Here is a 15,158-nt window from a genome sequence, read left to right as displayed (position 1 = left end):
AATACAGTCGGTTTCCTTCTGAAATACAGTGATATAAAAACAGTTTTTTTTTTTTTTTTTTTTTTTGCAAAGTACTCATGTTTAGTCAAATCTATTTGTGACGGTCAGTTTTGATATTGTGAAATAAAATAAATCAATAGAACATATAGACATGAAAACAGTTGCCATCTCCAGTTCAAACAGCTAACATATCCTATCAATCATTACCTGTGTGATGTAATTCATATCTGTAAATCATTATAGGCTACATATTTAATTACGGCCTCCAAAGTATTATGTCAATACATATTATGCATATATTTATCTATTCAGTTCTATATAGAGTAAACAAATGCACACATCTTTACATAGATCAATCTACAATCTACTGTTCCAGATTCATACTTATTATTTATTGTTAGGTCTTACTAATTTTTTTTTTTCATTCTCTCTTTCCCGCTCATATCAGATGTGTGTGTGTGCGTGTGTGTGTGTCTGTGTGTGTGTGTGTGTGTGTGTGTGTGTGTGTGTGTGTGTGTGCAGGAGCAACTTAAAAACAAACAATTCCTCGTGTGTTTTCGCACACCTGGCGAATAAAGCAAAGCTGATTCCTCCCTCAGTACAAACTAAATGAAGAGCTTTGGATTGTGTAGAATATTTAACCCCAAAGTCTGAATGAAATCCGAGCGTGTTTGTGTTCTCACCAGAGGTTTCTATGAAGAGATTCACCAGTAAAGCGATCATAATCGACATCATGCCTGTGAAAATACAGACAGACACCAATCATACAAATACAATACTCTGAGGGAGATGTTTTGCAGAATTAGGGATGGTAATGAGAGAATCAGTCGGACTGCCTTGCATTCAATGAGAACACAGACTCACCTGAGATACAGCTTCGTTCGTTAAATCACAGTAATCTGCTTGTTTTAGACTCGATGTAGACGCGTTCAGCACAACAACAGTCAAATATAATCAACAGAGTCAAATATAATCAACAGAGTCAGATATAAACGATGAAACAGACGAAAATCAGCGAGAATCCAGACGTGCTCCCGATTTTTCTGTTTTACTTTCGCTTTCTGAAATAATGAGACAATGTCTCTGTAAAGTCATATACGAAAAACCCCTAATACTCGATGTGATTGTTAAATGCGAATTTGTGTAATAATTATTTACGGCTTGAACAAATATGTGCGTGTGTAAGGTGTTATTATGAGGATTTAATAGAATAGAAAACAGATCTTGGAGTGACACGTGACGTCAGGATTTGTCCATTTGTCTTTTAGTGTCGGCTTGACTGTACAAAACACCCAGAGGAAAAGGCATGGAATATGCGATATACAGGTCAATAGTACGACAGTATGGACGTTCAGATCCTCAGTAGGACATCTCCAGTGGAGGACAGAAGCTTCATGCTGTTTCTGAGGATGCTGAGTGAACAGCTTTTGGGTTTTAACTTATGAGTTTGCATTTAGTTTCAAACTTTTTAAATGAACAGTTGGAGCTTTAATGTTGTTCAAGGGTTGTATCTGGGGTTTGGGGAGGATTTATTATGTATTTTTATTTATTTATTTATAAATCCAATGTTACAGTAGTTTGGTCACAACTCTTCAATGCTTTTATCCTGGTCAGCCATAATCATGACAAGTTACAATCATCATAACAATTATTTTTTCACTTATAAGCCAATTTTATCTTGCAGTGTATCACAGATGATAGAAGATGAACAAAGTTCTTATGGGTTAGAAACGACATAAGAGTGAGTAATTAATGACAAAGTAAAATCATTTCTGACAGTTAACATAATTTAAGAACTGATCGATCATCGAACTGATTAAGATAACGTTAGAATAAAATAAAATTGACATCAACTACAAATCATAAGATTTGACAACATGTTATGTTGGACTAATTTAAACACTTTGTCAACACAATACATTATGCATGGTGCATGCAGTTAATATAGTTTTACTATTTATGTGCTCTTAAACTATCATTTCTAAAAAATGAGTAAAACAAATAAAATTGTTAGATAGACAAGGCAGAAAGCGACACAAAGAAGATGATTAGAAAAATATCAATATAGAGATAAAATCTAATCTAAAATCTCTCCTAGGGCACTAACAGAGAATTTTGAAATCGGCAGTGTGTACAAACAACAGCTTTCACCGGAGACTACTGAGAAGCTAAGAGGCCTCTGTCTGCTGCTGAAGCCGAACCTTGAGACCGCGGTCTAGTCTACTGATGCTACCCGCACCAAACACAGACGCCGGCGGTGTGAGGGGGGACAGAAGCACGGCAAGCGTGGAGGCACACGAGCTAGGCTAAGGGCCCACCTCTACCACGGGTACCCGGATCACATCTCTGTTATGATAATATCTGCAAACAGACCAATTCTGAAACTCGCCAAACTGGTTCAAACACTCCTCTCAGTTTGACCAGATGATGCCTCAGTGCACAGACTGAGACATGTTTAAAGAGGCAGCTGATTACAAGCCCCTGCCACAGACCTGTGATGATGACAGATCCCTCCTGGATGCACTCAACCACTTTTATTCACGGTTCGGCATGCAGAATGACACACCTGCACAAAACCTTCCCAATCTCTCCAACACACCTGACCCACTCCAGTTTGTATACCTTCCAAATCACTCCACGGGCGATGCCATTTCCTCCACCCTCCACCTGGCTCTTACCCACCTACAAAATAAAGACTCCTGTGCTAGAATGCTGTTCTTCGACTTCAGCTCAGCGTTCAACACAATAATCCCACAACAGTTCATTAATAAACTAACCTGCTGGGCCTAAATACCTCCCTCTGTAATTGGATCCTGGACTTTCTAACCGGAAGACCTCAGTCAGTGCATGTTGGCCACAGCACCTCGAGCACTACCACACTGAGCAAAGGTGACCCACAAGGCTATGTGCTCAGCCCGCTGCTCTTCACGCAGTTCATGTTTGCCACAACCCCTCGATCACTACCACAATGAGCACAGGTGCCCCACAAGGCTGTGTACTCAGACCGCTGCTCTTCATGCTTCTGACCCATGACTGCACTGCCAAGTTCAGCTCAAACCACATCATAGAGTCTGAGGATGACACATCTGTGTACAGTAGGTTTAATCAGCAACAGTGATGAAACACCATACACTGTATAACTTCATTGTTGTGTGTTTGTATTTATGTAGCACCGTGGTCCTGTGAGACACAACATCTCCTTCCACTGTATGTGCACACATGTAGCAGAATGACAATAAAGATCAACTTGAACTTGATGACTGGTTAGTTAATTAGTTCAAATGTCAGTTAAATGTTTTGTTGTTGTTGTTGTTGTTTTTCTTTTAAGAACTTTATTCCAAAGACCCCAAAGTACAACAATCATCTATTTTTAAAAGTGTCTGCATAAGGCATCTAGGTTTTAATCAAACATGTTAATCCATCAATATACAGTGAAAAAAAAAGTTTTTAAGCATATTTTTAGACCCTTTATAATAAATTGATAAAGTCATACTGTTCATGCTGTTGTTCAAAAAACAGAAAAGACTCAAATTCCCATCTATGGGAGGAGAGTGTTAAAAGCAATCACATGATTTACTAATTTTTATGCTCATCAAATTAATGGTATTTGCACCATTATTTAATGCCCAAAAAGCATGTTTTAAAGCAGGTGGTAATTTATAGATTGAGCTGGTCATTATGGAGTATGTTCTATTACATCTGTGTTCTTTAAAGTGACTAACCATTGCTTTTACATTTATACATCTTTTCCCCAAAGTGACTTAAAAATATGGAACATCACTGGAAATGTCAAATGAAAGCTGTCAACATCTCCAAGTTTATGAATGGATTATTACATGGATTATTACGTGTATATTATCTCAGCCGAACAGATGGAGGCTGAAAAACATAGCATGTTCAACCATTCGTCTCTGTGTTTAACGGTGCTTCTGTTCTCTTCCAGTCATCTTGGTTTTGTCTCCGCTCTGATAAACTCTTGTGTCTAACTCTTTGCCCATGCAGGGCGATGAAATGATTCCTTCTGATTAAACACTGCAATGGTCAGTCAGGTGTCTGCGCTGTTATTACTCAATAAAGGCTGACTGGATTCAGCTTGTTCTACAGGATTTGGACCATCCATGATTTTAAGTGGACTCAGATCACCAGCTCCAGGATTGAAGAGAGGAACAATTGATCCAGAGAATCTGCTGCTGATGGTCAGGAGATGTTTTTTCTCTTTTATGTTGTAAAATGACAGCTGACCTTCATCATAATTCAACAGAACTCCCAGTCGCTCAGGTCTCGGTGTCAGAGAGAGTTTAACTGATGGATCAGTGTTTGTGTGAAAGCCATTAGGACCGTCTGAACACAAGAACCAGAAACCAGCTGATGGAGTTAAAGCAGATCTGTCTCTTGGAGTTAAATTTCCATCTTTCATCACACCAATTAACCAGTAGTTTTTGGGAGGAGTATTTTCTTGTGCGAGATCTACTTCCCAATAGTGTCGACCGGAGGAGAATCTTTGGGCTCCAAATGCACATAAATGAATTGGAAATTCCTCTCCGGTGTGATTATAATCAGCACTGTCCCTCACAGTTTTACAGTCCTGAGAAACCTTCAGATCTGAATGTAAACGCTCACGGTCAATGGTGATCTCAACTGTGAGGAAACAATACATTAGAAACAACTATTAACTTGTGTGTGAGTTGATGCTTACACTTATATGCATGTGTTACTGAGACTATATAATATATGCTTAAATAAATAAACCAAACCTGCATGTTGCCTCAATTCTTCTATAGTCATATCTTCCACAACTAAAATTAAAACAAACCTTTTTAGAAAGTCAACTACAGTTGTAAAAGGGGACAGAATAAGCATAAATACTTTATGAAATATTTCAACTTATGGAGGGTTGTACATTTCATTCTAGTAGACATTTATAAGAAATTATGTTTCTAATAGTTTGTAAATCAAACAGTGAGGTCCAAAAATCTGATACCAAACTGAAAATCTGGGATACAAAAAAATCTGCTTTGTGATATAAATTAAGCAAACCTTTTTTACACATTTTTAATGTGTTTGTGGATAGTAACAGTTACTGGTTCACTTCAATTACAGTTACAAGAACTTTTACCTTGTTTTCCCAGAGTATCCATAATTACTTCCTCCCAATCTAAAATGACAGAAAATATAATTGGAGGGACACATTTTCTTTCACATATTCACTTCTAGTGCCATTAATGTTTAATAAACTACCCACTGAGTTCTAATGTCTTAGGCTCAGGGTCAAAGGTCATTTCTCAGGATGTCATTACACATTTAGGGCGCCCAGCTCATTTGTGTAAAACTATTTTGTCAGTTTATTCAGTCAATCCAGCAACTAGTATTCGTCCTTTTTATGCATCAGATGGTTTTAAAACAGCAATTTCTTCTTTCCAGTAGGGACATTATTTATGGACAGGGTGGCAACACTGAAATAAAGCAATGCCATATGTAACCGGCAGAGTAGTCACTGTCTGGGTGAAGTTTGTCCCTCTGCAGCTACGGTAGCTTTGGTGTGTTTCTGTGAAGCTGCTTGTCTTAGGTTAGGTATTCAGCAGTTAATAAGCAACGTATATCTTGGTGTGAGAGGCACCAGGTGTAGTCAAGAACCGTTAAGCCTAGATCTGGTTAAAGTTCTCTAAAGTCACACATAGAAGAACCATTTTTGCTTCCACAAAGAACCATTCAGTCAAAGAACCATCTCTTTCTTACCTTTTTATATTCTGAAGAACCATCTTTTGCCACAAAGAACTTTTTGTGAGACAGACATGTTTAAAGGTTCTTTATGGAACTGTCTAGACAAAAAAAGGTTCTTCTATGGCAGGGGTTCTCAGAGCTCTCCATGAGGTGCCCCCAGCACTGCACGTTTTGTATGTCTCTCTATATCTGACACACATCCACGTCAGGTCTTGCAGTCTCCACTAATGAGAAGCTGAGTTGAATCATGATAGATGAGAGACACATACAGAATGAGTCCTCCAGCACAGGTTTGAGAAACACTTCTCTATGGCATCGTCAACCACCTTCATTATTAAGAGTGCATCAATGCATGGTTCATGTTGATTTCTGGCCTGATACTGAATTCTGGTTACATATAATGTTTTATTGCAATAATATCTATATATCAGAGTTTGACATTGACACCTGCCAACCCATGACATGGATAAACAGTTTGGAAATTTGATTTCCAAGTGTGTGTGGAAATGAAAAGCCCCTATTCACTGATTAGTAAAGCGAGCATCAAACGGTTAATTTCATCTTCAGTTTTGTGCAACAGATTAAGAGTCCTCTAATGTTAATGTGTTTATTGCAACTCCGGTCATCTCCCTTTCATCAAGCAACCTTGGCTTGACACAGACCATACTGGGGCAGCGCTTAGACAGGGCTTACTTCTGTGTAGGCTTTGTTTCTCTATGGCAAATACTAGGTGTTTATTACAGAAATATGTATGTACCTCAGATCTGCAGCCACATTACACTTTTAGTCCATTTATTTTTATTAAGCTGTCCAGTTATAAAAATCTGTTTGGCAAAGCTGCGGGATCTTTATATTTTTGTGAAGCACAGAGCAGTATGGGTTTACTGTTAATATCAAGCTATTGTACCAGGTAATTAATGCAGATCTGAGGTTCATATTTCTGCAATAAGCACCTAATATTTGCCATAGAGAAACAATGCCTACACATAAGTAAACCCTGTCCATTTGTTAGTCTGGTTGTTTGATGAGAGAAACATTAATTCTTATATTTTTGGGGAAAAAAATCTGTTTTCAATATTGAATCAAGAAACGACTATATACAGACCACACATACTGTTTTTTCTTGCAATAATTTTAATATTTGTATAATGGCATATTTTTAATCACATGACTGCAAGCAAATATTAATGATACCACTACTACTCATTTAATCAAACAGACATAATATTTTGTTTAGAGCGCTATATAAAAATAAAGGTGTTTATGTCTCTATGAAATATAATTGTTTTCCCTAATATTTAATCATTGACTATAGCCATGCAAGGGTTCATCTGATTAGTGACTATGCTTGGATGAAAAATTGTTAATTTTACTTACTTGGATCTGCTGGATTCTTCCCTGCATAACAGTTCAAAATATCATGAAATGACAAGATTTTGGATAAATTAAAACTGAAGACTAGATATTTTGATTATAAAATCTTTCTGCCAGATTGTACCTGTTAGTCTGTTTCTGTATTTGTAGAGAAACAACCCAACCAAACCCAGAAGAGCACAGATGAGAAAGGTGAGGAAAAGAGCCTTCCATGGACCTGATGAGTCTGAGAATCAAAATCAAATGAATGTAAACACTTTTAATATATATATATATATATATATATATATATATATATATATATATATATATATATATATATATATATATATATATATATATATATATATATATTATATATTATATATATATATATATATATATTACAACTAATTATATTCACAAAAAAATTTAAAAATTTTTTTTATTAAATTAAAGAAACCCCAAGTTAAGGTAAAAAAAAAACATGCTGGAAACTATCATAGGGCTGAAGTTCAAGCAACCTTGATCACTTTGCATCTGATAATGACTTGGTTACTAGTGTATCTGTGGTTCTCTGAGATAATTGGAACAAGCATTGCATCCATTTTAACTGATACAATTGGGAAAAACTTGTTTCTCCAAAAAACGGCTATTTTATTTAAGTTATTTTTATAAGCTGATTGAATTTTGTCTTGTGCACTTCACAGTCAAATAGCATTTCATCCCACCAAAACAGTATGGGGTGCCATCTGTCTAAATAAGCCAGCTCTGAATGAAATGCAGTGCAATGCAATTGTGCCATGTTAAAAGCGATGTCCTACTAGCCCCAGCTTAGAATATTCGCTTACCCTAACAGGAAGCATGGGACTTTCTAAGGGGCATTTCTTTACCCAGAACTTTATTTATATCCTGATTCCTGCAGAGGAAACACACCAAGTACCAGCCCAAAGTCCCTAGTTCCTGGGTAAAGTTCCAGCGGTGGATATGTAGCTTTAGAGTGAAAGCACAACTTGACCAAGACCAAGATGCTCAAGCCACAAGGTCTGAGAACAAGTCTGTTTAGACGGAGAAGACCCATGCCTGAAGGGCAGGGATGTCCAAGTTACACGACCTGGCTGCTGCACAGTTGCCACCAGTGGAAACTCTGGGTTGGCAAATATTCCCTTTGCCTGGGAAATTAGGTCCTTTCCCAGGAGAAATGGCCAGGGGGATGCTGACTGTAAATGTGCCATCTCACAGAAACACGTTGTTACGCCAGAGTGAGGGCACTAGAAGAACTGAGCAGCTGTCCTCCCTGACTCATCAGATAACTTGGGAGCAACGTCATACAGGCACAAACTAGCCAAAAATAGTCATTCATCGAAGTGGTTCAGGATGCACACTTCCTTCTATCTCAGAGGGTGAGAGGGTTACATTCACACACTTTGCAAAAGTCTGCAGTGGCAGGGACAGTCTGAACGGAAGGACAAGGTATTGGCAAGCCAGCATTTTGAATGTAAAACTCAGGAATAGTCTTATATTAGGGATCTTTCATACCAACTAACAAAAAAAAAACAATCCTTTTGGCAAACCTGCAAAAGGAATTGTTTCAGTGTTAACATTCTGAATGCTTTATCAGGCCAAGGTTCAAAAGTCTTAGATGGAGGATGGGCCTGAGGCCATCATTTGTTTTTGGAATGAGTTAGTAGCATCTGTAGCACTATGAGCTGGAGGGACGTCTCCACGTCTTCCCACGCTAGCATTCTCTACATCATTAGTGACACACTGATTTTCTGTTGAACACTCCAAAGCTACATTGACACAATCTGTAATGTATAAATAAAGGTGACTAGACTTGACTTTGGTCTGTAGAATGTGAGCATCCCTGCCCCAGACCAAAGTTTGGACCATGCCCCTTAAGCAGAGATATCAGCAGAGAGTAACCTCATTTGATTGTTTACAGGACTTAACTCAACACATCTGGAATGGCTTCCCAAGTTTGACTCAGGTTGTCAAGGGGCCAAAGTGTTTTGAGCAGCAGATCGCTGCACTGAGGCAGAAAGTTGACTTGCATGTTACTGTGAAGTGAAGAATTGCTCTCTTTGCAAAGGTATTTTTTTATTATTATTTTGTCTGCTAATAAAAGCACTGGGTAGCATGGCTGCATGCACATTTAGTGGGACAGCCCCATTGTTTACTACACACACAAAGCGTCCAAAGCCTGACATGTAACAGATGGTTTGAAGTCAAACGTGAGGGAGGTCCTGCCACAGTGGGACATAGCACTCTCCTTTTCACCCTTGATGTGACAGTGGGCAGTATTATGTTGCTTTGGGTTGAGGCTAAGCAGATGATGGTGCCGGCTTCGTGGGCTTCATTGGTGGAAGCCTCTGGTGATTTTAAGCAGCTACTGAGCTGGATTGCTTGGGCAGTAAAGTGCTTCTGGCCTGCAGTGAATTGCTCAGCAAACCATCCACCAAAGGAACAAACGGACCAGTGGGGGAGACTAGGAAGTCGAGGAAGGCAGCTTTGTCAGCCTCCTTGATCTTAGATATAAATATAGGTGGTGCTTGAAGACCATCAAGTTGGCCATTGTCTTTGTTATGCTCACAGGTAAGCAGACAGGTAAGTTGCCCTGTGCCTCTCCCTGAAAGAGACAGGATCCAGGCCAAGCAGAGATGTGCATTGATAACCTCCTTGCAGGGGGAAGCTTATATTCCCACTATCAATGGAGGTAAAAGTGGCAGAGGCTGAGGAGCAGACGTAGGCCCTCTGGCATCTGTTGGGGGCACCCCAGCAGGTGATTGTCGAGGTGACTGCTGGAGGACTCTTCTGGGGCCGACCACTCTAGACCAAGCACCTCAACAGACTTGGTTAGGACATGGATGAGCATCCTATCTAATCCGGTCCTGACTTCACACAGTTCCTTAGGCAACAGGGTGGAAGAGTCCTCCATGCAGCCCAACTACTCCATCAGAAGTCACCAGTGACATGGTATCATAGGCTAAACCATCCTTGGATCCTCCAAATGAGACCCAGCCTCTCACGTCTGAAGAGTGTGGGGTCATTTAGGCACACAGGACCTGCGTTGGCATGAACTCAATTGCATCAACCAGTTAAACCATTTGTTTCTTCCTGCAAGGATTTTTGGAGGAAGACAAAAGCAGAGCATGAGGGGTGGGAATGCCTACTTTAAAGAAAGAGATCCGTGAGTGGAGGTGTGAGAGCATACTCTCGCAGTGAGAGCAACTTATCTCAGTGAGCATGGCTTCTGCATAAGCTTTCCCCACACAGGCCACGCACTCAACATGCTAATCTGGGATATTTTAGGGGTGCCTTGAAAACACAACCATATTGATAAGGAAACTACATATATCGTGGCATGAGGCAAGTGAATTTGTTATCTAACCTGAAGATATGATGGCTTGTACATCAATCCTACTTTCTTGAAACTCTCCCGTTCTAAGGGAGATTGAACATGATACCAAATGAGCATCTGAGTGAGAGATGGCCATCCAGCTGTGGACAGAGAACATTTTGTCTGTTCCACGACTGTGAGATGATCCTCCAGGACGAAGAACCCTTCCATCAACTGATGTCCATTTGATGTTGGGCTCTGGATACCAGCCACTGGACCTGCAGCTGATGTTCACACGCCCATCATCAAGAAGCTTTGGAACAAGGACAGGAGTGGATCCGAAACCTGGAGAAGAGAAAGATGTTCAGATCTCTATCCGTCATCTTGAAGCAGCTGAACAAGTACATTACATCATTATTTATTTAAACAATAAGATTTCTTCTCATCAATCAAACTGAAAAAATATTATTTCAATGTATTTAATGTTTGGCTACACTATTGCTTTATTGACGTGTAAATGCTTGCTAACCTTTGATTTTGAGTAGCACCTCTTCTTTGGCATATGCACTTTCTCCACTCACATAACAGTGAAATGAGCCTTCATCCTGAAGTGTGAGTTTCTCCAGATGTAGAGAGACGTCTCCATCCTTCAGTCCACCAGACTGATCTGACCGCAGAGTCAAAGAGCTTCGGTTCCTGTATGATTCCTCCTGGACGTCCTGGATCTTCCCATGATTGTAGAGCAGAACAGTGTTGTTGAACTTATCGTGACGGTACCAGCGGATCTCCAGAGCTTCAGCGTTCTCCGGAGGAGAGATCCAGCAGGGAAGAATCACTGTAGATCCCACATGAGCCACTATAGGATCACCAGGAACCAATACAGTCAATGACACTGAGAAACAGAGAGTTAAATAAACTATGTATTAATTAAATGTACACACTGAATTAAGTACACTATGCAGATACCACACAGCATGTGATAAGTGCCATATTCAGACAAAGAAACACAGACAACAGACAGCAGAATTATTAGTGTTATTAGATTAAGGCAGATTAGATTAGATTAGATTAGATTAGCAGAGTTATTAGATTAAGGCTGTCTATGTAGGATATTTATGCAATGAATATACTGTTAAATATTGTTTATAACCGCCTGTATAGCTGATGTGTGTGAGCTAATAAGGCACGCTGAGTGGATTGAGCGCGCAACGGCGGAGTTTGTAGTACGGTCAGATACATCAAAAACAAGTAAACCAATGTAAAACAATGCACTAGTTACTTAACTGGAGTGTGGGGGAGAGAGAGAGAGAGAGAGAGAGAGAGAGAGCATGCACGTGCACTTCTGTTGTGTGATCTTTGATGCTTACTTAGCAGCACACGCTTTAGACAATTTATAGGGGCATTTCTTTTCAATCTTAGGTGTTTCTGCATTAGATGAGTGGCTACGGAATATAAATCGCAGCACGTTTCAGATAAAAAAAAACGAAAACAAAAAAACGCAACTTCTATTATATATACCTATAAAGAGTAGTTACATGCATTATTACAGCAAAGCGCATCATTACAGTACTAAGTCACTCTCAGTACAGAAGCTCTGATGCTATTAAATTACAGATGATGAACCATGGAGCAAAAGTGACAAAAACTTCATTTAAGTCTGGGGTAAAAAATTGAAGGTGAGGTTTGCATGAACCTGCATGACAGCATGCCCAGGAGACTACAGACACACCCCCATATTTCACTATCGAAAGTACCAAAAATAGAAGTATAGGAATCGGGCGAGTACTAGAAAAAGTGGTATTGGTGCATCCCTAGTCTAAATATTAATTTAATATTTTAAAGGTGTGGTCACATTTACTCTTGTTCAGCAAATTGTTGTAAGAATTTAAATGAGAATCTGTAATTTCTCATTTTTTGAGATTTCCCACTCAGACCCTGAACTTGCGAACTGAATATACACCTAATGGAAACGTGTCAATTTCGCAAAATTGCTCTAATATTGCTCAAATTTTTTGGTGGTTTTTCAAGCAATCCAAGAAAGGAATAACTCACAAAACTGCAATAGATTTTTTTTTTTTCACATTTAGAGGACAAATGGCTTGTGTAAAAATTCAAATGATCATTCTTCAATGTACTATAACCTCCTAGAAACACTTCACATGTGGCTGCTCTCCAATATAAGGGGCTTCCATGCATCCATGCTACATTTCAGCTATATTAAACTCACTGTGTAAATGCATCCAAATACCACTTCACCTGCTTCTGTTTCTTTGGCAGTGGAAAGACCAATTTTGTTCATACTGATTTCATTTGATTGGTAAAAGCCCTATAAGGAGTTATTATATTAAGTTCAACTATTAATAAAATGTAAGAATTTATATGATATATAAGAAAATAAAAAATTATAAAATTTTAATATCTCAAAAAGAAAATTGTGGCCAATGAAAATTCTGAGAGGCTAAATTTGGATAACTACTAGCCACAGTAACTGGTGAGCACAAAAGTTCCCTCTCATAGGTTCACTTCAATGCTCCCATGACATCATCGATATGGAACACCTCCAGTGTGATGAATGTCTGAAGCCCTTATGTCATCACGCCAATTTATTGGCAAAACAGCATTTAGCACCGCCTCCAAAGCGTAGTTAAGCTATATCAGAATGCTGCATGATATTTCATCAGATTTCATTTCCTTCAAGAAGAGAATCATTTTTCTTCTGTAGAAAAGCTTTTTTCATTGTGTTCTCTGCTATTTTCCTTCAAACGCAGTGGTTTTAATAGTGGAGAGGGTGTTGATGAGAACCAAGAACAAAAAGCTATATGCGTGATTTCCAGGCTCTGTCATCTCACTATGATGATATGAATACACAAATATCATCCCCAGCTGCTCTGAGAGTCACTTCATTAGTATTTTACCAATTAATTTGACAAAAATACCATTATATCCCATTCACAACAACTGCAACTCCTCACAGCAACCCGTCAAATAAATGTTTAGTATAACGTAAAGAAACAGAAATATTTTACTATTTAGTAGTCTTATCTGCTGCCACTACTACTAAATATGAATAAATCTTTATTTTTAAAGGAATAATCACATTTATTTTTGACAGTAAACTTCTGTTGTTCAGCGCTTTGTTTGCCAAAAAATAAAAAGGATTTCTGTTAATTAGGAAAAATTTAATTAAAGGGGTCATCAAGTCAAGTCAAGTCTCGGGAGGGAGTTCAGCTTCCTGACAGCCTGATGGATGAAGCTGTCCTTCAGTCTGCTGGTCCTGAGACCAAAGAAGCTGTGTGATGGGTGGGTGAGATCACCTGTGATGCAGAGGGCTTTGCGGGTGAGACGGGTTCCATAAATGTCCTGGAGGGAGGGGAGAGAGACACCAATGATCTTCTCAGCTGCTCTCACTATGCGTTGCAGAGTCTTTCGGCAGGACGCGTTGCAGGCGCCATACCACACAGTGATGCAGCTCGTCAGGATGCTCTCGATGGTGCCTCTGTAGAAGGTGTGCAGGATGGGGGGTGGGGCTCTGGCTCTCCTCAGTTTGTGGAGGAAGTAGAGACGCTTTTGTGATTTCTCGGCTGTGTTTTCAGTCCAGGAGAGGTCCTTTGTGATGTGCACACCCAGGAACTTGGTGCTGCTCACTCTCTCCACAGTCGCACCGTTGATGGTCAAGTCAAGTCAAGTCACCTTTATTTATATAGCGCTTTAAACAAAATACATTACGTCAAAGCAACTGAACAACATTCATTAGGAAAACAGTGTGTCAATAATGCAAAATGACAGTTAAAGTGATCATTGAATTCAGTGATGTCATCTCTGTTCAGTTTAAATAGTGTCTGTGCATTTATTTGCAATCAAGTCAATGATATCGCTGTAGATGAAGTGACCCCAACTAAGCAAGCCAGAGGCGACAGCGGCAAGGAACCGAAACTCCATCGGTGACAGAATGGAGAAAAAAACCTTGGGAGAAACCAGGCTCAGTTGGGGGGTCAGTTCTCCTCTGACCAGACGAAACCAGTAGTTCAATTCCAGGCTGCAGCAAAGTCAGATTGTGCAGAAGAATCATCTGTTTCCTGTGGTCTTGTCCTGGTGCTCCTCTGAGACAAGGTCTTTACAGGGGATCTGTATCTGGGGCTCTAGTTGTCCTGGTCTCCGCTGTCTTTCAGGGATGTAGAGGTCCTTTCTAGGTGCTTTCTAGGAAGTGTTCTCGGTTCCAGTTTACCTAATTAATGCAGCCTAAAAATCCTTTAACGGATTTGGATATTAAAAGCATATTAGTATGTTATGTGTATGCCAGGTTAAAGAGATGGGTCTTTAATCTAGATTTAAACTGCAAGAGTGTGTCTGGCTCCCTGATGGTCAGAGGAACGTGCTCAGTGTGTGAACTCTCCTGAAGTCAACAACAATCTCCTTCATCTTCTCCACATTCAGACAGAGATTGTTGTCACTGCACCACTTGACCAGGTGGCTCACCTCAATCCTGTAGTTTGTCTCATCTTTGCACACATCATTGGGGGGTCTATGAACAGCATTCTAACAAATGAGTTCTTTTTGTCCAGATGGGTGAGTGCTGAGTGGACGGCAGTGGAGATGGCATCATCGGTCGACCGGTTGGAACGATATCCAAACTGGAAGGGGTCCAGGGAGGGGGGGAGGGCAGACTTGATGTGGTGCCTGACTAGCCGTTCAAAGCACTTCATGAGGATGGGGGTAAGTGCAACAGGACGGTAGTCATTGAAGC

General features: G+C 39.7%; 1 protein-coding gene and 1 pseudogene across 1 annotated transcript; both read right to left on the bottom strand.

Annotated features, from left to right (window-relative positions):
- Positions 1–15,158, bottom strand: part of LOC113105345 (butyrophilin subfamily 1 member A1-like) — a 35,049-nt pseudogene that overhangs the window by 16,673 nt on the left and 3,218 nt on the right.
- Positions 3,765–6,673, bottom strand: LOC113105399 (E3 ubiquitin-protein ligase TRIM39-like). Its single transcript, XM_026266438.1, has 3 exons — positions 5,117–6,673; positions 4,755–4,796; positions 3,765–4,638 (listed from the first exon to the last, which is right to left on the bottom strand). The coding sequence occupies exons 1-3, from the start codon at positions 5,136–5,138 to the stop codon at positions 4,046–4,048; spliced, it is 657 nt and encodes a 218-aa protein (XP_026122223.1). The 5' UTR covers positions 5,139–6,673; the 3' UTR covers positions 3,765–4,045.

This window comes from Carassius auratus, chromosome 7 (assembly GCF_003368295.1).
Source record: "Carassius auratus strain Wakin chromosome 7, ASM336829v1, whole genome shotgun sequence".
NCBI lineage: Eukaryota > Metazoa > Chordata > Actinopteri > Cypriniformes > Cyprinidae > Carassius > Carassius auratus.
This window is presented reverse-complemented; position numbering and strand designations above follow the sequence as displayed.